The sequence below is a fragment of the Crocuta crocuta genome, unplaced genomic scaffold, assembly GCF_008692635.1.
Source record: "Crocuta crocuta isolate KB4526 unplaced genomic scaffold, BGI_CrCroc_1.0 scaffold149, whole genome shotgun sequence".
Classification (NCBI taxonomy): Eukaryota; Metazoa; Chordata; class Mammalia; order Carnivora; family Hyaenidae; genus Crocuta; species Crocuta crocuta.
In genome coordinates this window covers 6,104,768-6,130,030 of record NW_027551561.1, presented here as the reverse complement: position 1 = coordinate 6,130,030, position 25,263 = coordinate 6,104,768, and the positions used below count along the sequence as shown (strand labels likewise).

Genomic DNA, 25,263 nt, shown 5'->3' with positions numbered 1-25,263 from the left:
AAGTCAACGTGAGGACTGAATACACATTCGGTGGCCGGCAAGTGCATGCACCAGAGGTTTGCTGCAGTGTCAGTGGAGGGGTCTGTGCGATACTCATTCACTTTGTAAATAGACCCGTTGCTTTCTTTTAGAATCGGCACCGAAATATACAGGAGAAAATCACCACTATAAAATGGGAGGTTTAAATTATGGTATTGGTCTGAATTTTTCAAGTGCCTTAAAATGTTCTGCAGGGATATGTTTATCCCAAAGAGACAAAGATGAATTTCAAAGTATTGTTTTCATATCGAAATCGAATTTTACTCTATACACAACATTGACTATTACATTACTGCAGAGATTTAAAAAACAACAACAACAAAAAAAACCACCCCAGACACGACAGCCATTTTTCCCTATCTGAGTAAGAAGGGATAGTCTCAAAATCAGTAATAGCTTAAGATTCTGACTCTTTAGTGGCAGAGAATGCCATTTTGTAATATTAAGGCTCCGGGAAGATAAATAAGACAGATTATGGGAAAAGAAGGGGAGAAAGGAAGGTAGAAAACACAGCAGCGAGTAGGGGGAGAGAGTCCCTCTCTGCCACACAGCCCCAACTGAAGGATTAAGCATTTGGACTATAAATGAAGGGGAGCTTTGTTAGTTTAATCACTGGAACAATTATAAAAGGACTCAACAACAACGAGGTTTATTGAAAATTTTGCCTAATGCTAACTGACCCATGCAGATGCCTAATTGTGTTTGCATATTAAAAGAAGGGTGTATCTGTTTGTTTCCAGGCATTGATGGGATATCAGATACTGAAAATGTCTCCCAGCTTGCTCATCCTTCTGTGTCTCACACCTGGCATTCTATGCGTTTGCCCTCTCCAATGTATATGTACAGAGAGGCACAGGCATGTGGACTGCTCAGGCAGAAACCTGACTGCGTTACCATCTGGACTGCAAGAGAATATTATCCATTTAAATCTGTCTTATAACCATTTCACTGATCTTCATAACCAGTTAACCCAGTACACCAATCTGAGGACCCTGGATATTTCACACAACAGGCTCGAGAGCCTGCCGGCTCAGTTACCTCGGTCCCTCTGGAACATGTCTGCTGCTAACAACAACATTAAACTGCTCGACAAATCGGATACTGCTTATCAGTGGAACCTTAAGTATCTGGATGTTTCTAAGAATATGCTAGAGAAGGTTGTTCTCATTAAAAATACGCTGAGAAGTCTTGAGGTCCTCAACCTCAGCAGTAACAAACTGTGGACAGTTCCAACCAACATGCCCTCCCGACTGCACGTCGTGGACCTGTCCAACAATTCCTTGACACAGATCCTTCCAGGAACACTGAGAAACCTGACCAGTCTCACACACCTTTACCTGCACAATAATAAGTTCACGTTCATTCCAGACCAGGCTTTCGACCACCTCTTGCAGTTGCAAGAGATAACCCTTCACAATAACAGGTGGTCGTGTGAGCACAAACAAAACATCACGTACCTACTGAGGTGGATGATGGGAACTAAAGCCCACGTGATAGGGACCCCGTGTTCTAGCCAAATATCGTCTTTGAAGGAACAGAGCATATACCCCACACCTTCTGGATTCACCTCCAGCCTGTTCACTGTAAGTGGGATGCAGACAGTGGACACCATTAACTCTCTGAGCGTGGTGACTCAATCCAAAGTGACCAAAACTCCCAGACAGTACCGAACAAAAGCGACAACGTTTGGGGCCACTCTCGGCAGGGACACCGCCCTGGCCGGCACTGACAAGGCCTTTGTGCCCTATCCCGAAGACACATCCGTAGGAACCATCAGCTCACATGAAGCGGCCGCTGCAACTCTAACTATTCATCTCCACGATGGAGTGGTGACCGACACGAGCCTCACTAGCTCAACGAAATCACCCCCGACACCCATGACCCTGAGCATCACTAGTGGCATGCCAAGTAACTTCTCTGAAATGCCTCAGCAAAGCACAACCCTTAACCTACAGAGGGAAGAGACCACCACAAACGTAAAGAGTCACTTACCTTCTGCGGCAAGGGCTTGGGAAGCAAATGCTTCGTTTCTCTTAGTGCTCAGTGCCGTGGCCCTGCTGGCCGTCTGAGGGCTGCAGTGTCGGAAGCTAAGGAAAGAGCTCCTCCATCCTCCCCACCCCCACCCCCGATGTACAGTTGGGAAAATACGCCCCTATCTAACCAGTGATTCAAGCTACATAAGTATTTGAGGAAGCCAGTCTTACGTTTCTGACTCTGATGTAAATGACATAACTTGTCTTAAATAAAAGAAGTGCACAACATCTCGGGACCTGCTGCTATTTTACTGTCTTAATTAAGTCACACTAACGAGTTTCTTTCTTTTTAACGGGATGTTTTCTTTTTCAGGCTTCAATTTATTGCACAAAAAATAAAGCATCTAAACTTTAATATGTATTTTATGTATGTTTACACTGTCAAACTTCTGGGAAAAAAATAAATAAAAGGTCTATGCTCCTAACTGTGTCATTTGGCTTTCTAGTCATACCAACGTCCTATTCGGTATAATCGAAGTGACCGACCCGTTTTTGTCCGAGGTGCGGTGCCCTGTAGGGTCTGTACAGTAGGTGAAACGCTGGAGGGATCCAAGGACTTTGCCACTAAAGTGTGGCCGTGGCTGCTACCCCGTGAACGGTTATGCCACATCATTATTTTACACACAAGCCATAATTGTTTCAAATCTAAATGATGTCCTGCTTCTGAGGAACTCTTGGCTACTTTACAGATTATATAATGGACAAAAGCTCTTCAAAAAGCTAGAAGACACTAGGCCTCGCATTTTAATAAGGAAAGTTTAACGGCTTTGTTTTTTGCATTTCAGAGAAGTATTAAAAATACAATAACGAGTTTGGCTTTACAGATATATAAAGGGACAGTTTAAGTGCATATTTAACAGACCCCTTATTAGTGAAAAACTTAAACACAAAATTAAGTCTTCTATGTAGAGGAGATGGAAATTTATCTTTTGTACATCGGATGTCAGAATCTGATTTACCTAAATTAAAAATAAGGTTAGATTGAGGATAAAAAGGGAGGGGTCTAACAAACTGGGCACTACTAAGGAAGAAAGAGAAAAAGGCAAGGAGAAAGGGAAAAAAAAGACGGGATTCATCCGGTGCCACAACTGGGTGACGCACCCAATAAAACACACCGCAGGACTAGGGCTGGGCCTCAGACCGATCTTCACACTCCCAATCAAGCTGCGCTGTGACACAACTAGAAGAAAACGGAGCATTTTCTACAAATACAAAAAAGTAAGCCACCTTATGAATTAGAGACAAACAAAAGTAACAGCCAAGAGTCAGAAAAAGAAACCCTGAAACGAGGCTAGATTTGAAATGCAGGAGAGCATAGCTGAGAGAGGCCACAAATGAGGGACTTAAATCGTGAGACATAAGGAAGACTCTATTTCAAGCAATTCCTCGAGTCGGGAAAGAGTCCAGAAAGAAATTTTGATGCCCCTTCCTAAGAAATTTTAAAATAAGACGAGACTTCTTTCCAGGTTTGGGATCCTTTCTATTTGGAGAGAGAAAAGTAATAACCCTCTAGTGTACTCTTTTTTTTAAAGGCCCAGACTTATGGAAAAACTATGGTCAATATGGTCACCTCCACTAAAGCCATTCCTCTCCTAGGCTGACTGGTACAGCGGCTCTTAAACGTTCCTCTGCCCCAGCAAACCTGACTCACTACGTCAGGGAACCTCACTATGAAGAAAGGGGGTTATTTGAACAAGTCCCCTAAATGATTTTAAAATTCGTTACCTTTGCAAGTTTTTGAAAACCTTTCCAAGGTTTTGAAACCTTGTGTCAGGCTTCCGAACATACATATAGTGAGTTTCACAACCAGTAGGTTCCTTAGGTGTAACTGCCCTTCACTCTGAGGGTGCCAAAATACAATGCTGTCTTAGAAATACTACGGGGACAGGTGACAAGAAGGTGAAATTACGGATTACGGCATTAGTAGCATCTATGGGTCACACTCATCTACAGACTTGTCTGCAAAACGTAAAGGAAAGAGCTCAGTAAATTCCAAGTCAACGACACAGACTCCAAATCCTTAGAAAGAAGTATTACCTCGCCTTAAAGTAATTAGATAAACTTCCTCCTGAGGAAGTTGTGCTCCTTTCATCATGAATGGAGGAGGACTCATTACTTGCCACTACGACAAGAGCTGCTGTATTACGGACTCCATGAACATCTCAAAACGCATTAGTCCCCCCGGGCTCATACGATACGTACCTGTCCATTCACCCACCCCTAAGGCTTAATTCTATTGTGTAAGTAACTTTTGTTTCTCACCAGTCAAGAGGATCCAAATAAGAGCACAAATACAAAGTAAATGCAATAAGGGATAAAATACAGGGGGAAGAGTGTGTGCTCTGGTGTCGAAAGTTCTAGGCCTGATGCCTGCCTCTGTCACTTCTCAGCTGTGCAATTCTGGACACGTTACCACTGCTCTGGGTCAAGGCTTCCTCACGTCTAAAATGGACCAGCAGAACTTTTTCATAGTATTTTTCTTGAGGATCAAATGGTAGAATGCACAGATAGCCTTATCATAGTGTCGTGCCCCGCCCCATATTCTCTATGCAGTAATGTTGTGGCTGCTGCTGGTAGGATTATTATGACATGGATATGCCCAAGCCCGGAGCTTTGAGAAATGCCTGCGTGTGGAAATACCCACGCTCCACACCCTAATGGCAACAGAATGAAGGGTGTGCTGGCTTCAGTCACTGCTCTCCCACCCTCCAGAATTTAGGTTCAGATGTATTAGTGGAATGGGGAAGCAGAAGAGAGTCAGAGAAACATTTACTATCACCGCAGAATAAGAAAATGTGGCTAGATTACAAGATCACAAGTATGTGCTATTCAACAATCTTCCATAACAATGCTTGGAAGCAGCAGCAAATTCCTTCAACACCAAAGATGTCAAATGAAAGCCAACCCAAAATCCTTTTTAAGATTATTCCTTATGAAATGCATTTTAAGAGATAGATGAGGAATGACAGCAAACTACTGGCCAACATCATGGTTAAATGTTAAAAGTTATACATCTATTAAAATCAGAATCAAAACAATGCCTAGTTTTTAAGTAAATTTTTGTTTTTTTAAAAATTTATTTCTGAGAAAGAGAGAGAGAGAGAGACAGACAGACAGACAGACACAGCATGAGCAGGGAGTGTCAGAGAGAGAGGGAGATACAGAATCTGAAACAGGCTCCAGGTTCCGAGCTGGCTGTCAGCACAGAGCCCGATGCGGGGCTCGAGGTCATGAGATCATGACCTGAGCCGAGTCAGATGCTTAACCACTGAGCCACCCAGGCGCCCCAACAATGCCTAGTTTGTCATCAATCTTTTCAACATTATTTGGGAAACTCCAGAACAGGAATAACAGATATAATTATATGGAAATAAGAAACAAAATTATTGCTAGTAATAGACTGAAATAATGGTCTATCCAAAGGATTCCTCAGGAATGCCTTCGAAAGAATAACCTTAAATAACTAACAACAACAACAAAAAAGGAAACATGAAGTATTTTCTCATATGCTGGCAACAAATGATTAGAAAATTATAGGAAAAAGATACCATTTGTGCAGCAGCAACAAATCAAATCTACAATACCTAAAATAGCATTCGCATGAAATGTGCAGGGCCAAATAGGGGAAAAGCTAAAAAAGCATTAATGCAAGGTATCAGCTGAGACTCGATGAACACGATAAACAAAGATCTCTCCGTTCATCTATTCTTTCACTCAACAGACATTTATTCAGCACCTGGAACGTACCAGGCTTCAAGGCCAAGTACTGGAGACACACCTTGAATGATACTGTGAAAACGCGATCATTTCCAGTGTAACCCATGGACAAATATATCCCAGTGAGATTCTTTTTGGACAACGACATGAAACACTTCAATTCATCTGGAAAAATAAATAGGCAAGGGTAGAAAAAAGGAAGAACCAGTAGAGTATTTTACATGTTCTGTGGAGGAAAACACTTGCAAGACAGAAGAGTAGGAACATAAAATAGGAAGAGAGGCACAGTATAGAAGTGCAAGTGCAGTCACAGCACAGTGCACAGAAGGGTCGTAGGGACTCCCGTTTCCTCAGAGGGTTGTTGTGAGGAGTGAGGGCAAAATGAGACAATTCACGTAATGTGCTTAGCACAGTGCATACCACATAGAAACTCCCAAACACTGTCAACTTCAGGAGGAAGAAAAAACGTCAGAAACCAAAGGGCAGGGGGAAGACTCAATAAAGAATGCTGGGGAGACTGGCAAACAGCCTACTTTTGACATCACTTCATGTGAGAACGCCTACACAGCAAACTAAAAAAGAGAACATTAAAAAAAAAAAAAGGAAGTCTTAGAGCCAGCAGAATTTAAATGTATTGCTCAATCTCTGGGAGACTTTTTTTTTTTTAATTGGGAAAGGGAAAAAATATCACAAAGAAATCAACAGCCTTTTCTATACAAAACTCCTAAATTTCTTTATGTTGAAGTAATGACGTGAATAAAAATATTCAAGGAGAATATCATAAAGGAGACTACTCATCCAAAACTTACAAAATTGATAAGAAAAATATTTAGATTCCCAATGGTAAGCGGGCAAAGGACACAGACAGAACATTTAAAAGACAGGAAGCATCGTGATCGATAAAGTACATGGACATATGAACTACCACATAATAAATGAGGAATAAAAATAAAATGTGATACCATTCTCATTATTAATTCAGCGAGCAATGTCTGAGAAATAGAAAGTATAGTCAGGGAAGCCATCGTGAAATAGCCACGTTCCAAAGTTGGCATGACTCCTATGAACAGCTCCCAGCCCCGCGATGAGCAAACAGCTGTCCCGAGCTGCCGCCCGGGCGTCTGGCAGCAGGAGAACCCTGCACACACGTGGTCCAGCCGCTCAGATAAGGCCTGAGCTTGGTTTCCACCACTAGCTCCTGCTTTGCTTTTCCTGGGCACAGTTTTAAATAGCCTGTGAAAGTGAGTGACTGTCGTCCCATCTGCCCTGCAACTAATAGGTTCTTGTTACCCCCGAGCTCTATTTCCTGCTCGGTGGTAAGCTGGGATGGAAGCCTGCCCTTCCTCCAGCTCACTGTGTCCCCATCCCCTAAACACTTGTGGGATCCCAAGTAATAAATCTTATGACTTGACTTCCTTTGGGTTAGTGTGCTAGAATAAATCAAACCAAAACCTCCCTGGGGCTCTCACTTCCCGATAGGGGAAGCACAGACGCTTCGGGAGTTACCTGCCAGCACCGCGTATGTGGTTTGTGCAGGTCGTCATCCGCAAAGTCCTATTTCCCCTTAAATCCCTCCCCTTTTTAATCAAAGTATAGTTGACATGCAATGTTATATTAGTTTCAAGCATACAACCTAGTGATTCAGCAATTCTATACATTACTCAATGGTCTCCATAATAAGTGTAGTCACCATGCAATGTTATTACAATATTATTAACTATATTTCCTATTCTGTACCCCTTTCATCTCCAGGACTCATTTATTTTACACCTGGAAGTTTATACCTCTTAATCCCCTTCACCTATTTTGCTCATCTTACACACCTCCCCTTTGGCAACCACCAGTTTGTTTTCTGTATTTAAGAGTCTGTCTATTTCCGTTTTGTTTAATTTTAGATTCCACATAGTGAAATCACATGGTAATTGTCTTTTTCTGCTGGCTTATTTCACTTAGTGGAATACCTTCTAGGTCCATCCAGGCTGTCACAAAGATGTCTTCTTTCTTATTGCTGAGTAATATTCCACTGTGTGTGTGTGTGTGTGTGTGTGTGTGTGTGTATTTATACACCACATCTTCTTTATCCCTTCACCTATCAATGGGTACTCGGGTTGCTTCCATATTGGCTTTGTAAATAAGGCTGTGAGATACAAAGGGGTGCGTATATCTTTTCAAATCAGTGTTTTCATTTTCTTTGGGCAAACACCCATCATGGTATAATCTGCATATTCTTAAGTTAATACACCAGCCAAAGGCCTCCCAACACAGCAGTGTTAAAAAACCTAAAACATTTTAACCTTTAACCTAGTAAATTCTAGGTCAGTTCCTTCTAACGGCAGGAAAAACGGAAACAATGGTAAATATCTACCATTAGGACATTAGGTAAGTAAATCATGATCCACTGACCAGAATATTAAGTGTCCATTAAAAATATTTATGAAGAGTTTTTTAAAGTCTGAAATGTGGAAAACGCAAAAACTAAAGAGATAAGCAAAAATTAGAGGGTATAAACTTAGAACTATGGATTACATACAACAAAAAAGAGATATATACCAAAATGCTAATCCTGTATCCCAAGTACATTTCATTAATGGCTTGGTCCTTGAAGAACGCAAGAGATCTAAGAAAAGAACGACTGAGACAGCTGCCCAAGAGATCTAGGTCGAGGAGGAGAACAAGAAAATGAGAAGACAAAAAATGAACTGTGAATGGGTAGGAGTGGTCAGGAAACTAGAGGGTATCATGAACTAAAGACCAGGGACCGAACTTAATCGGCATTCATGGCAGCACATACGCAGGCAGACCTCAATTTAGTGGGCTTCACTTTACTGCACTTCACAGACGGTGTGTTTTCTGCATATTGAAGGTTCGTGGCCACCCTGCATTGAGCAAGTCTGTTGGTGCCATTTCTCCTATAGCACTGGTCGTCACTTTGTGTCCTTCACATTTTGGTAATTCTGCCAATATTTAAAACTTTTTCGTTATTATTATGTTTATTATGGTGATCTGTGATCAGTGATCCTTGGTGTCACTACTATAAATTGTTATGGGGTGCCTGGAACCACATCCATATAAGACGGTGAATTAATAAGTAAATGTGTGCATTCTGTCCGCACCCCTGCTTCATGTCTCCCTTCCTTTCCTTCAGCCTCCCAATTTGCCGAGACACAACAATATTGACACTAGGGCAGTTAATGACCCTACAGCGGCCGCTAAGCATTCACTGTAACTCAAAAGCTAGAGGTGATCAAGCTTAGGGAGGAAGGCATGTCGAGAGCCAAGACAGGCTGAAAGCAAGGCCTTTGGTGCCAAACAGCGAGCTAAAATGTGATTGCAAGGGAAAGTTCTTGAAGCTACTGCAGCGAACACACAAATGGCAGGAAAGTGAGCCGGCCTTGTCACTGATATGGAGGAAGTTTTAGTGGTCTGAATACAAGATGAAACCAGCTGCAACATTCCCTTAAGCTAAAGTAAGACTCGAACTCTCTCAGTTCTATGATGGCTGCGAGAGGTAAGGGCACTGCAGAGCTCCCTTTGAAGCTGGCAGAGAAGTTACTTCATGAGGTTTAAGGAAAGAAGTCGTCTCCGTAACAGAAAAGTGCAAGGTGAAGCAGCAAGTGCTGATGGAGAAGCCGCAGCAAGTTCTCCAGAAGATCCAGCTCAGATCATTCGTGATAGTGGCTGCACAGAACAGCGGGTTTTCAGTGCAAATAAAGCAGCCTCCCGTTGGAAGAAGATGCCATCTAGGGCTTTCATAGGTAGAGAGAAATCAAAGGACAGGCTGACCCTCTTTTTAGGGGCTAATGCAGCCAGAGACTAAGTCGAAGCCAGTGCTCATTTATAATTCCAAATATCCTAGGGCACTTAAGAATTATGCTAAACCTACTCTGCATGTGCTCTACAAATGCAAAAACAAACCTGAACAACAGCACATCTGTTTACAACATGGTTTTACTGAATATTTTAAGCCCACTGTTGAGACTTGCTACTCAGAAAAAAGATTCAGGGGCGCCTGGGTGGCTCAGTAGGTTAAGCATCCGACTTTGGCTCAGGTCATGATCTTGCAGCTCGTGGGTTCAAGCCCCGTGTCAGGCTCTGTGCTGACAGCTCAGAGCCTGGAGCCTGTCTTCGGATTCTGTGTCTCCCTCTCTCTCTGACCCTCCCCTGCTCATGCTGTCTATCTCAAAAATAAATAAAACATTTAAAAAAAAAGATTCATTGCTGACAATGCGCCCAGTCACACAAGAGCTGTGATGGAGACAGACAAGGAGATTAATGTTGTTATCATGTCTGCTAACACAACATCTATCTGCAGCCCACAGATCAAGAAATAATTGTGACCTTCAAGTCAGAGTTAATAAAAACATTTCATAAGGAAGGCTCTAGCTGCCACAGACAGTGATTCCTCTGAGGGATCTGGACAAAGTAAATCAAACACCTTCTGGAAAGGAGCTACCATTCTAGAAGTCATTGAAAACATTTGGGATTCGGGGCACCTGACTGAGTCCGTTAAGGGTCCAACTCTTGATCTCAGCTCGGGTCTTGATCTAAGGTTCTGCAGCTCAGGCCCTGCGTTGGAAAGAGGTAAAAATATCAAGATGAACAGGAGTTTAGAAGAAGTTGATTCCAACCATCATGGATGATTTCAGGGGTTTCAAGACTTCAGTGGAAAAATTAATGGCAGCTGTGGTGGAAACAGCAAGAAACTTAGGATTAGAAGTGGAGCCTGAAGATGGGCCTGAATGGCTGCCATCTCACGATAAAACGGATGGGGAGCTGCTTCCTAGGTTGAACAAAGAGAGCAGTTTCTTCAGTTGGAATCTACTCCTGGTGAAGCTGCTGTGAAGACTGCTGAAATGAAATGACAACAAAGGACCTAGAATATGACATAGACTTAGTTAATGAAGCAGCAGCAGGCTTTCAAAGGGCTGACTCCAATTCCGAAAGAAGGTCTGCCAGGCGTAAAATGCTATCGAACAGTGTCATGTGCTACAGAGAAATCATTCACGAAAGGCAGAGTTGATCGATGCAGGAAACTTGAGGGCTGCCTTATTTTAAGAGCCTGCCATGGCCACCCCAGCTTCAACACCCAGCACCCCGATCAGGCAGCAGCCGTCAACACAGAGGCAAGACCCTCCACCAGCAAGATTATGACTCACACAAAGCTCAAATGATAATCAGCATTTTTAGCAAAAAGTGTCTTCAGTTAGACATAATATGCTATTGCGCACTTAACAGCCTATGGTCTAGGGTAAACGCAACTTCGACATTTGAAATTCATCTGATTCACTTTTCTGTGATACTTGCATTATTGCTGTGGTCTGAAGCCGAACCCGCAGTACCTCCAGCCCATGCCTACCTGCTTTATCAGCTTACTGCAGCTCCACGCGGTCAGATGCTGTCAGAATTGTTCCCCAACAAATCTAACCAGATGAGCTCTTTTCTCTCTCTCTCTTTTTTAAAGTTTTAATGTTTTTTATTTATTTCTGAGAGAGACAGCGTGAGCAGGGGAGGGTCAGAGAGAGAGGGAGACACAGAATCTGAAGCAGGCTCCAGGCTCTGAGCTGTCAGCACAGAGCCCGACGCAGGGCTCGATTCCACAAACCGTGAGATCATGACCTTAGCCAAAGTCAGACGCTTAACTGACTGAGCCACCCAGGTGCCCCTTCTCTCCTTTAAACACACAAACCCTTCCCAAAACATTCACAAATTTCCCATATCTCAGAATAAAGTCTACACTCTTACCACGTCTTACTTATGGTCAGGCCCTTGCCTTTAGAGTAGCATCTGCCAATGTGCCAGATCCGTCGCTGTACAGTTCAAACAGAGTGTCTTTCTGTCCCTCCAGTCCACTGTGTTCTCTTGTGAGCTCTCAGATACTGCATGGCCTCTGGGGTACACTACTTTCTCCCTTCTTCCCCGAGCAAACCCGGATCCATCCTCTTGATTTCAGTGTAGAGATCAATCCCTCCTAAGAGTTTTTAGGGTTTCTGACCATCGTAATCTGAATTTACATGTGAAAGAATGAATGAATATAGATCAAAGCTGTACCTGGTGGGCTAACAATGACCTACTTAGAATAGACCAAGTTAAACCTCCAAGTCTTAGTCTACAGTCTAAGTTTCTTCCACTAGGTCAAAATAATAGCTTCAGAGTCCAGAAAAAGGAGAGAGCTAAGAAAATTTAAGAATGAAGGAAGATTTGGCTAGGTGGCTACTTGTAAGTAAGTACCTCTGGGCAGTGTGAGTTACTATGGAATAATACCAAAAAAACGTTAATTATGATATCTGTGAACAACTTAGTACCAGTAGATGACTCAAGGGAAATCAGTCAGAGCAACAGAAACAAATGCCACCTCAAATGTTGCTGTATTAAGCGGATTAGTTTGCTTCACACTTCGAAAAGTGTTGTGCAAAGTGCGGTTTTAAAGAAGTTTAACTTTAAAAAAATGCCATTTTGGCTCAAAGCCCCAACTCCATTAAACACGTTTAGGAACGAGCTGACACATACCCTCAATACACCCATTTATCTTTTCTATAAACTGTGGCCTGATATTATGAATCTGTTGGAAGCTACTGAGGAGATAAAAGCACAAAAACTAAACACACACAGTACAAACAGCAAACTATATAGTTCTTTTCTGATCAAAACAGTTCTAAGTGTATTTAAAGCACATTGTGGTTTAACAGAGCACGAGATAAAGTTTTGTCACCCACAGCGTGTGCTGTTACCTTGGGCAAGTGATTAAATGTCTTCAGGTAAAAATCTAGTTAAGAAGATATATTCTGGGGCCGGGGCACCTGGGTGGCTCAGTTGGTTGGTTGTCTGACTTCAGCTCAGGTCATGATCTCACAGTTCATGAGTTTGAGCCCCGCGTAGGGCTCTGTGCTGACAGCTCAGAGCCTGGAGCCTGTTTTGGATTCTGTGTGTGTGTCTCTCTCTGCCCCTTGCCTGCTTACACTCTGTCTCTCTTTCTGTCTGTCTCAAAAATAAATAAAAATATGTACTCCATGTGGGTATTTTAAGGGATACATTAAAACACGTATTTTAAAGCACTTTGTAGGTGCTACATAAATATTTCAAAGATTACTGCTGTCCCTTGTTTAAGAGATTCTTGGATAATTACCAACATCAGAAATGGAAATGAGTGAACCCATAATGATACATAATTCCCCATGTATGTAGTTACAGTACAAATAACTAGTTTACAAGGTTATTTATACCCTAGGAAATAAGATTTAGCAGTGAAAAAATTAGGACTATTTCATATAGGTACCTCCATGCCAAGTATCGCATAAATCTGATGATATGCTCAATACCAGGAGATGTAGTTTTTCACTTTGTTATTTTGTTGCCCATAGTCACCATCCAAACCAACCAACTGAACTCTTCTGGAAGGCTGAAGGAACTGAAATGCTTGTCAAATCCTTGCCTCAACAGGAAATAAACGAAGATTTAAAGGCTTTTCATCCAGAATGGAAATAAAACCGAAATGAAACACAACATCAGTAAGGGAAAACAAGGGTACCATCACCACAATAACCGCTGGGAAGGCCCTCATTTGCCAAAGAAAAGCCTCAGCAACCGCTACTGCCCGTAAGACATTGTGTAACATGAGAGCCACTGGCCCACGGCCACATCCATTTACCAGTTCTGTTACTTACACATCAGATACTCAGCTGTACTTCCTCCTCCTGATGACAAATAAAGAAAGCAAAGAAAGGTTTAAAAATAATTTTACCTATTCATCTATTGATAAGCTCTGCTATTTCCTCATGGTATGGCTTTCCTGCCAGGATTACAAGAGNTCATTGCCATGTAGTATTCCATTGTACAGATAAACCACATCTTCTTTATACGAGAGATCTTTCTTGCTCTGACAAAGTACATACTTGGATGAAGTGGGGTAAGTCTCTTTGCCCCGTCTCGAAGTTAAAAACCAATAAAAGCTGCAGGACATTAAGTATGAATTTGGAGACACTGTCAAGTTTCTTTAAAACACATTTCAATTAACCAAAGGATCAATGTGAGTTATGTCTCAATGAAGCTGTTATTATTTTCTTTTAAAAAAGCATGCCTAGAGGGAGAAGAGTTAGGTTACCAAGCTGGGCCTTGAATCAAAAGTAGGGGGTTTGCTCTACGTTAAAGGAAGGGCATCCAAGGCAACAGTAAAGTAGGATGGTTCGTGTTGCTGAAGCACAAGGCAAGGCGCGTGCTACCAAGTCGGGAGTGCCTTTCTATTTTTTTTTTTAATTTTTAAATATTTTTATTTATTTCTGAGAGAGAGAGACAGACAGACAGACAGACAGATACAGACAGACACAGCGTGAGCAGGGGAGGGTCAGAGACAGAGGGAGACACAGAATCTGAAACAGGCTCCAGGCTCTGAGCTAGCCGTCAGCACAGAGCCCGACGCGGGGCTCGAACCCATGAACCATGAGATCATGATCTGAGCCGAAGTTGGATACTCAACTGACTGAGCCACCCAGGTGCCCTGGGAGCGCCCTTCTACAGGTTCCCAGCCACTGTGACGGCAGCTCTTCTCGTATTAGCCTTAACTGACCAACTGAGACAAATGGCTTGAGGACTTTTTTGATCACTGTCGTAAAGGCAATGTGGAGAATGCTCACTTGGCATTCAAAGCTTTGTGGGCAGATTTGTGTCTTGGCCAGCTCCCCTAGTCTTCTCGCCAGCTGTGCTGATGACACCCTCAGCCGTGTACCATGAATACCTTCTCCGAGAACGTCCCCGAGGTTTACCTGGAACCATATCAACGATGGCAGCAGCACCAGATTCCCAAAGCAGGGCCAGCCTCTAGCCTTTTACCAGCATGACTTTCAACTTTCTACATTGGTTCCGCAGCCTTGTGACCAATATGAGCAGCACAAAAGATTATGAAGAGCCTTGTATGGGCTGCTAAGGAACAAAGGCTCTACCTTATAAGTCAGTGGTTTTGTTGAAGTGTGGGACCTATATAATGAGGTGGTATGTGAAATAGGCATTGAACAGTTCTGTGTTTCTTTTTTCCATTATCTTTTGCTTACTGGTTTTCTAGTTATAGCAATCAATACTGACTTTCTACTTAGAGTAGAATATAGATTTTCCTTTAAGAAAAAAAGTCCTGGGGTACCTGGGGGGCTCAGTCAGTTAAGTGTCCGGCTTCGGCTCAGGTCATGATCTCATGGTTTGTGGGTTCGAGCGCCACAATTGGGCTCTGTGCTGACTGCTAGCTCAAAGCCTAGATTCTGCTTCAGATTCTATGTCTCTTTCTCTCTCTGCCCCTCCCCTGTTCATGCTCTGTCTCTGTTTCTCAAAAATAAATACATGTAAAATAAAAATAAAATAAAATGCTCTTTAAAAATATAAGGACCATTCTTAGCTTGTAGGCCATACAAAACCAGGCTACGAGTGGCGTGCGGGCAGTATACTGCTGGTGGGCCATAGTTTTCTGACCTCTGGTCTAGGCTATTGCATCAACTTCCTAATTTGATTCTTTGTCAACCAGGATATTACCCCATGCCCTCTATTTTCCTCATTACTGCCAGAATGACCTGTCTCAAACCCACGAATCGTGAGATCATGACTTGAGCCAAATTCAGATGCTCAACTGACTGAGCCACCCAGGCGCCCCTAAAGAACATTTTAAAAAAAACAATCCAAGAGGGCGCCTGGGTGGCTTAGTCGGTTAAGCGTCCGACTTTCGCTTAGGTCATGATCTCGCGGTTCGTGGGTTTGAGCCCCGCGTCGGGCTCTGTGCTGACTGCCAGCTCGGAGCCTGGAGCCTGTTTCAGAGTCTGTGTCTCCCTCTCTCTCTGACCCTCCCCTGCTCACGCTGTCTCTCTCTCTCTCTCCTAGAGATGAATAAAAAATTAAAAAAAAAAAAAAAAACAATCCAAGAAAGAAAGGAAAAGAAAAGAAAGAAAAACTATTTGGCTTGTGAAGCCTAAAATATTTACTACTTGGTACTTTACCAAAAATGTTCATTTGCTAACCCCAACTTTTACAACTGATTGAACTGAACACGGAGTATGAAGATGAAGCTTAAAATGCTTTCTGAAGCAGAACCGGCAAGACTCACTGACTAAGGGATGCATGTGGTTAAGAGCAAGTACAAGTGAAGACTGATGCTAAGGCTTCTCTTTAAAGCTCAAGGCAGTTGGAGACGCCATTACCCAAGGGAAGGAACAGAGAGGAGGATAGTCTGTCTTAAAAATTAAATCACTTTGTTTTCACTGTTAACGAAAAATAAGATTAAATGACAACAAGCCAAAATGAGGTAACAGACTTAACAGTATTATAAAATTAGGAAACAAATTTGCTCCAAAATAGACATTTGCCCCCGGAACGTGTATTTTACAGCTAAGGGGAAAAGTGTTATTTTTTTTCCCCTTAAAAGCTGATGGTTTACTGTAGAAAAGTGAAGTACAATTCTAAAATTGATCACATTTAAGCCTAACATAACAAGAGCCTGTTTCTGCACATTGGCACATCTACTTTCTCAGGAACCTTATGCACAGTTTCTTCAGGATAATTGTCCACAATGAAAGCTGATTGTGCTACACACTCCTTAGATGTTTTAGATGTTCTGCTTTTAAATACAGGTAAAAGCCCACTGGTAGCATGATAAAAATGTTAATCCCGAACACCCTAACTGCTTTCAGAACCAAACATATATTACTTTCAAAACTTTGAAAGTTAAAGGGATGCGAGATACAGGTGCAATAAACACGATGGCAAAGTACTTCGGGATTTCTAAAGAGCAAAGAGTGCTTCCCTTGCTAACAGTGTGTTTGTGTAACTGCCACCCAAGAAAACATTCCAGTGTCCTATTCATGAGACCCAAACCCAAAGACCGAAAAGTTACCGAAGGGAAAATAGGACCTAACAATTTCTAGAGTAATATATTAAAATTGTAACTTGAAATTCTCAAGGAATTGCTATATAAAATTTATGGGCATTAAGATGATTTTATAAATGAGATCCCTTTTCTACATATTTTAAGAGTTTTGAAAGAATCAATGTGTGAAGGTAGAAAGTTCTAGAAACACCAAAAAAAAAGTAGGTCAATTCAAGGTCATATATAAGTATATAAAGGAAAATACTGCTCTTAGAATTGCTGGCTAGTTTCAAAGCTCCAGCATTAAATATGAGAAATTTAGATTTCCCAGAAAAAAAATTAAGAACACAGTTGCTATTCTTACATCAATCCTGGCTACTGTTCACCCAATGCTTACCATTTGCTGGGCCCTGTACTGAACACTATACAAGTACTATCACAATACTGCTAATAAACTTAGGAACCTGGCACAGATCCACAATCCCTCATCTGAAACCCTTGGGACAGGATACAGTCCTGAATTTAGAGCTGTTCGGCCTTGGAGGAAGACAACGCGGTGCATATACTGTTTGTAGTAGTTTGGTTCCAGCAGGAAACAGGTGGCACACTCACACTGGGATACTAGAGAACGTGCATAAAGGAGAGGGGAGGGTTTCCTACAGGAGAGATAAGGGAAACTAGTAGAGATAGTGAGACAGTAGGCCTGAAGGGGGCAGGCAGGGAGCAGTTACCAGAAACCAGATAGATACAGACAGGGCTTTCCGACAAAAACCATGACCTTCACAGAGGGATGCAGTCAGCCTACCATGACCTTGCAGGGAGTGAGCTGAACGAATACACTCCTCTCCAGAGGTCAAAGAGAAGTAGACGAGGAAAGAAGCTCAATGCTACCCTCCACACACAGCTCGGCCTCCCAGGGGACAGCAGGGTGGAGACGTAGAGGGAGTGGGCCTGGAGAGGCAGAGGCAAGTTATCCAGTACATGGCTGCATTTGTCCACATAAATGAACTTCTGTCACAACACCAAAATAACCCTGGCTGAGACAACACGAGTTTCTTGCTTACTTGTATCAGGTCATCCAGTAGCTCAATCATGTCTCGGACCCCCTCCTGAACCCCTGGTTTCTACTAGGTGTTGACAGAAGAGAACAAGAGAGAAGAGTGGTGAGAAGGCCTGGAAGGGACACGGGTCAGTGGAGCCTACATTTTCCTGACCGGGTCACAGACACACAGCACCGTCTAACTATAAAGGCACTTGGAGCGGTGTGGTGATGAGCCCCTCAGGAGAGAAGAAGCACAGACAGAAGCACTAGCCTTATGGTGTACTGCATACCACTTCAGTAGAATCTGAGGCCATACCCCGAATGGGCCTGTCTTCAGGGAAACATTAACACCCACACTGAGTGGGACAGATATAGACAGTACTAATAACAATGACTGACAAAGCCTCACACCAATGCAGATGACGGGTTTCCACCGAGTACGTTTCGGTACCAAACCTTTTTTGACAAAACTTCAGGTTTCCGGAGGATTTTCGATTTGGGTTTCAGAATTGCAGCTAAGGGATTATGAAAGTGCATTTTGATCATTATACAAATGAAGAAACTCTCAAATGGCAGAAAATAGAGATGGGAATTCAACTCAGACCTGTGACTGGCACACGCTTGGAAAAACTGCAGATGACCAACTGGCTCCGATTATTCTAAACATTATTAATGATATCAGCCTGCAGACATGAAGAAACAAAGGAGATACAGCGATCAATTCCAGTGTTTATTGTGTCCTGTTCTGTACCAGCACTCACTGCTAGCGGGCAGAGGGAATACAGATAATAAGATTTAATCCTGACCAAGAGAACACCAGAATATGGTGGAGGAGAGATTTAGGAGGCATCTATAGCAAAAAGCAGACTCGGATCAGTGCTCTAAAAGTATGAAGTCTTAAAATGACTGACTCTGAAGTGCAGAATTAGGGAAGGTTCACAGAAGAGGCGCTGCCATCAGAGTTAGACCTGGAAGGAAGAAGAGAATTGTGAACAGGAAGAAGTCCGTCGGGCAGACGGGGGGAGAACGAATAAACAAAAGGAGGCAGGAGGCATTTAAAGGCCTGAAAAATGACTGGCAAATGGCTTCTGTTTAGGAGCACTTGAGCGGACAGTTCAGAATTTTAAACTTTACCTAATCATCATCAAATGTCTGGGCAGCTTAAGATTAATAAGTAAAAGGAGACAACGAGAAGCCCAAGGTAGGAGAGCCATTTGGCTAGGTGATAATGCAATTTACTGAGAAAGAGACTATGAGAAGAACCTATCTGGGTTCAGAAACAGGAAAGGGAAAATTCTGAATTTTAACTCTTAAAGAAGTTGAGATTGAAGTGTTTGGAGCACCACTAAGGACTTATCTGTGTATTACCTGAGGACTCTGATTTATACATTTTTACTCTGGTTGCTAAGAAGCTTTTTATGTTGACTTTTAGGTCTAATCACGCTCATCTCCCATTCAGTGAGGTTCTTTATTACATGTACCACATAGTAAGATTTAGCAAGCACTGGTTCTATTCATTCAGGAGAAACAAATCTTTATAGCATAGTAAAACAAGTGAGGAACATGTACTGACTTGTACTTCTGCCACTGATGTAGCAATTTCCTTGTGTGTCAACATGATTTTAAAGAGTCCTGGCCAGCATGATGAAAACATTAGCACAATACAACTGAATTTCCCGGTATGTTAATTATCAAGGAAAAGAAATAATCAAAAGACAACATTCCTTTAAAGAATATACTTAATGTGCTTCGATGTGGGTGGTTTAATGTCTTTTAAAAAAAACTTTGTTGGGGTGCCTAGCTGGCTCAATTAGTAAAGCACACGATTCTTGATCTCAGGGTCGGGAGTTCAAGCCCCCAGCTGGATGTGGAGCCTACTTAAAAAGAAAAAAAATTATTAAAAAACAAAACTTTGTTAACACAGTATGACAGTATCACTTTCATATGCAATCTTTTTCTTACTAAGCTTGTTTTATATTAATAAGGCTTAACTTCTTTTCTAATGGATGTATTATTTAATGTATTTTTAAATGCCTGGAATGCTATACTCCCAAATCATTTTTAAAACTTCAAAATAAACATGGTCAGAAACTACCTATAAAAAACATATAAGATGCTTTAAGAAAAATAAAGATCTGTCTCTTAATATCCTTACTTGATTTTAAGACATGATAAGCACAGTAGGCAAAATAATAGAGTCCTCTAGTTAGTCAATCTAGTGAAGAAACTAGTAAGCACACAGTTAAGAGGAGTAACAAAGATATATTCATCAGCATCTTTAAATAAGCAAGTAGAATTTTAAAAAGACTTTATTTGCATTCCTTGATCTCTGCCAAGGACGAGCTGTTTATACTAGTCGTTTGGAAAACACTCAACAGAATATTTCCAAAGAGCAAATCCCAGGTCAAGTTCAGAACACGTGACTTCTTCACTAATTATATTTAAACAGCATACAGTAAGAAGTTAGATTCCCCAAGGGACACTGGAGAAAGCCTTAATTCCTAATCTTCAAAGAAAAAACATCAAAAGGTAATATTAATTTGAAAATTTCTGAATTACAGAGCCAAATGTAACTTTTAGGATATGTTAGATTCCTAAAACTGAAGTCTGTGCTTTAAGTTAAAAAAAATTTTTTTAACCATGACCAACGTGGGGTAGTTGCATTATCTCAAAGATGGCAAGCCATTAGGTTTGAATGTAAGCTAAAAGTAAATAAGCCTTACCGTAAGAATGGTTTGCTGTTAGATTTTTGGTATACGTCTATAGAAGACTGAACTAAGAGTCAGACTCAAGTTCTAGTTCTAGGCAGTTTTAGACATGCATTCTCAGGCAAGTTATGCTCTTTGTCTGGGTCCCTTTGTAAAATGAAGGAGTTGATACTGATCATTCTTTTTCCCTTTTTTAAAAACTACAAAATCGTTGGGGTGTCTGGGTAGCTCAGTAGGTTAAGGACCAGACCAGCTCAGATCATGATCTCACAGTTCGTGGGTACGAGCCCTGCATTAGGCTCTGCACTGACAGTGTATGCCTGCTTGAGATGCTCTCTCTTTTCCCCTCTCTCTCTCTGCCCCTCTCTCACTCATGCTTTTTTTTCTCCCTCTCAAAAATAAATAAACTTAAAAAAAAAAAAAAGACATTGTGAAACCCAAGATGGGCATTTCCCCAGTGCTGGAATGAGGTTTCCTTCAGATTTCCCCTCTTTAAAAACGCTGATTCTTAGATTTGTGTTCAAAGTGTCAGTAAACTTCTATAATTATTTTGAAGCAGGAAAATGATGCTCAAACTATCACTCATCGGCCTGTTTCTCCTGTTTGTCGCTAACACTTCGGGGAATGTAACAACACTAATGACCTCAAATTCTACGACAGTCTCCAGTCCCATGGTGAGCCTGAATTCTCTGACAACCTCGAATCCCAAGACAACCTCGGATTCCAACAAAATCTCGAATTTCAAGATGGCTTCAAAGCTCCATATAACCTCAAATGTGAAGACGATGTCAAATGACAAGACACCTCTGAAAATAGCAGCGATCCCAGAGACCACCACAACCGTAAATATGATGACCATGAAAAGTGGTGGCACGAAACTGAGACCAATGGACAACACTCACTTTCTTCTCTACATAGTATGTTCACTGTTTTGTGTGCACTCAGGCTGAAGTGCGCTTGAACGGTCTGCGCTCCTATCTCAGTTCATTACTATCTGCTGAATTACAACAGGCACACTAGGAAAATCAAATTTATTTCAACTTACTTCTTAGGAAGTTATCTTTATCCTGGCTTAATTAGGTTGTAGATTTTAATTGTGTAAGTTTAATTATTACCTTAATACAATGGTTTCCTTCCTTATTTCCTTGCTTTTGCTAAGACAAGCAAAATATCACGTTTGCCTTTGATATGCCTGCAGAATTGAACTGAAACTCAGATTTTTACATTAAAAGTTTAAGAGAAGAAATTATGTTGGTGACGTCTAACCAAAGGACACCCCGGTGTGTGAGAGAAAGGGACAGAGGATGGGGAATGAGGAGCAGGGTGTGCTATTTTTATATTATTTTTAATTAAACAGACAAGTGCTAATCTTACAAGGAGAGATTACACTACTACACAAAAACACCTGGGTCACCTGTTTCATGAATCTGGACAGTAATATGTTGTTACAGTAAAAAATGGGCCAACTCTATTTTTTGAAAAAAAAATTTGTTTTTTTAAAAATTTAAATAATCTCTACACCTGGGGCACCTGGGTGGCTCAGTCGGTTAAGCGTCCGATTTCAGCTCAGGTCATGATCTCGCAGTTCGTGGGTTCGAGCCCCGCGTCAGGCTCTGTGCTGACAGCCAGCTCAGAGCCTGGAACCTGTCTTCGGATTCTGTGACTCCTTCTCCCTCTGACCCTCCCCTGCTCATGCTGTCTCTCTCTCTCAAAAAAAAAAAACAAAAACAAAACAAAAAACTCTGAAAAAATAATCTCTACACCCAAGGTAAGGCTCAAACTCATGACCCTAATATCAAGAGTCTCATGCTCTTCTGACTGAGCCGGCCAGGCGCCCCAGTTCTGCTAACTCTTATAATGTATAATGCAGCTGGTCCAATGGCAAGATTATCTTGCTCCGAGAAAACATTTGTCTGGTGTCTGAAAAGGTCATTTATAGACCAGATGCCTAGAATTCAGAACTCTTCCCTACAGAAATATTTCTCAAAACTATTAGAGTTTCATGCTGGTCTACAAACCAGCCCAGTGGGATTCCCAAACTTCATTAATAAACTGATTACAGAGGAATCACTCTGGGTGCCTGCTAAATACATAGATTAGGCTCTCCCAGAGAGATTCCCATTTGGGAGCCTAGGACAGGGCCTCGGGGTATGCGTTGTGTTTTAATTCTCCAAGTCAGTCTCCCAGCTAGGTTTAGGAGTGACTTACAACTTCTTTTAAGTTTCAGTTTATACACAGGTCACTCACCGTTAATAACAATGCCTCAGAAGGTTACTGTCAGGGTTAAATGAAAAAGTCTATCATATGTACAGCTTGCCTGATGCAGAGAAAGCACTCAGTAAATGCTCGCTATTACTACTGGTACTACCCCCCCCCCCAAAGCAATTGGCAGGTATCATAATAGTCCTAAAGTTCATTATATCTTTTAGGTTTTATATTTTTTATTATTCTCCAAAAATAACCCATGCTCCTGGTAACAAGTCAAAAAACACAGAGATACATAATAAATATTCGGACCTCTACCTCCTCCAGTCATACTCCCCTGAGATAAGCAATGTGAATAGTTTAAGGTATATGTTTTCACGCATTTCTCAATCTGTATATGCTTGAGCACATATACTAGTCTGCACCTTGTATAACAAGGGGCAGAGTCCTCCTTCTGGGTCTTTTTAAAGCTGCACTAGAACACTGCTGCTACTCTTGCCTGATCAGAATCCATTTTTCCTAATGCTGGTATCTGCGATCCAATTTTCCCTTTCAACTGGCGCAATTCAAGCAGGGCCTCCTCACTGAGTTCCAGGGACAGTTTGGTCCCCCCCCCCCCCCCGCCATGGTGACTGCCTCAGGAAGTGGCATGTGACTCAAGCTAGCCCAGTAAAACCAGTCCTTTTGCTGCACCTATGGCAAAGAGGTCATTTTCCCTCAGTTGTTAAGCTGAGAACGCAATCCGCTGCTGCCCAGAGGGAGAGCTTCCTGGGAAGAATATCGACCCAAAGGAAGCAGAGTCGAGAGACAGAGCAGACCATGGAAGACCATGTTCTCCACGCTCTGCACACGGTCATGCAAGAAGCCAGTCCACCTCTTGATTTTCTCAGATACATGTGCCCACCAATACCCTTTTTGGTTTGTACAAGTTCGAATTTCATTTCTGTCACTTGTAACAAGCAGAATAAACTTAACACATTGTATATCATTCTAGAATAGAGACAGCATCATATATTCAACTATTCCCCTTTTGAAAAACAGTTACACTGTTTTTTTTTTCTTACTACTATAAACAAGGATGCAACAATTGTTCTTGTATTTATGGTACTTTAACTACTATAGGGTAGGAGCATAAATATATGGGAGGGAATAGCAGGGAAAGATTAGAAACGAAATCAGGTAAAAATTACAGAGCACCTTGCATGCCTGACAACAGAGCCTGTTGATTCCTGTATATGAGGAATCAGTGGTGCTACCTGATGCACTGAGAGCGACAAGATGAGATGTGTGTGGAAACTGCCTCCAGAAACAATGTGAAGATGACTTGGAAGAAGTTCCCTGGGAATTAGGAACTTGGAAGCTAATGCTGCATTAGTACAGGTAAGAGCTAAAAAGAAAGTCTCAGTAACAGCAGTGGGGGCGGGGGGAATGGTTCCAAAAGGCATTTTCAGGGCACCTAAAAGAAATATTAAACCATTAAGATCCAATTTAAAAACAAAAATGAGAACAAAAGCCAAAGGACAGCCCCCGCTAAAAGAATCGCACTAGGTGGTTATTTTGATCACACGATTGTCAGCTAGGAAGGAGCATGTACTTGACTGGCCAACCAACACTTGGCATGAAAGGTTTTGCCAAAGAGATATTGTTCAGCTGAACCACATTCTCTTTCTGGAATATGAAGCATGAAGTGTTGAGGTAATGAAAGAGTTAGTTAACTGGGGCTAAAACTGGAGGGATACAGAAAGAGAAAAATCATGAAGTACAGTTGATTATGAAGCCAAGAGAGAGTCAGAGTGTAAGCTGGTTCCAGAACTGATAGCCACCTAGTTCCATCTACACTTGGGCAGGCTCTGCTGTGATTCATGTTTTTCCTGAGAAAATAAGGTTTTCTGTGCAATAACAAAGGCCTCACTAAAACAACTTAATTGATCTGTCAAGATCTCACCATTAAAATCAAGACTAGGTGACTGATAATGAGGAGGATAAAAGAAAGAGGTAAGAATTTAAGAAGATTAGGGTTTCTAGCATGGGAAAGAATAGTGATGTTATTGAAAGGGAGAACAGAGTGTGAAAAAGTGGAACTGAATATATGTAGACTGAATTCAGTTTTGCATACTTCAAGTCTGAAATGTGTGTGGACGATCTGTAAGGTAAATGGAATCCACAGGTCAAAAGACATTAATGAATACATTGTAGTCCAAGCCACAGAAACACAGGATTATCAAAAGAGAAGTCCTACCCAAATGCTCTTTGGTAAAGTTGGCTAAGTAGAGAGAAGGCCTTTACAATCTACTTCTGGACTTGTGTACAGTGGAGGAAATGGCCCCCTCTCTGCTCTGAGCTACTATGTAACTCTTTTGAGCTAAGACTTCACACCAGGGGAAAATGAAGGCCAAGAGGAGCTCTCCAAGGTCTCAGTAAAAAATGGAAAGTATTAAAAATCTGAAATTGGAAGAGTCCTATCCAAAAACAAAAACAAAAACGAAAGAAAACCTCAAACATACTCTGTACAGAACTGTAAGTCACAAAATACTTTTGGGGACAGGTCTACAGATAGTTTTTACAAGTTCTACCCCTTTTCTTTTTTTTTTTTTTTTTTTTAACATATGAAGAAACAGATTCAGAAAAAAATAACTTGTCTAAGATTATGTGGCTAATAAAGCAACAAAGTTGAGAATCCTTAAC

The 25,263-nt window shown here is 41.7% G+C and overlaps 2 protein-coding genes across 2 annotated transcripts in view; one reads left to right on the top strand and one right to left on the bottom strand.

The window, feature by feature from the left end:
* OMG (oligodendrocyte myelin glycoprotein) overlaps positions 1-2,497 on the top strand; it is a 2,877-nt gene extending 380 nt beyond the window's left edge. The window contains exon 2 of the mRNA XM_077749685.1: positions 780-2,497. Within this exon, the coding sequence (XP_077605811.1) occupies positions 786-2,108 (1,323 nt within the window). The 5' untranslated portion in view covers positions 780-785 and the 3' untranslated portion in view covers positions 2,109-2,497. The remainder of the gene's footprint in view (positions 1-779) is intronic.
* NF1 (neurofibromin 1) overlaps positions 1-25,263 on the bottom strand; it is a 200,939-nt gene that overhangs the window by 69,872 nt on the left and 105,804 nt on the right. The gene's annotated exons all lie outside the window — the stretch shown is intronic.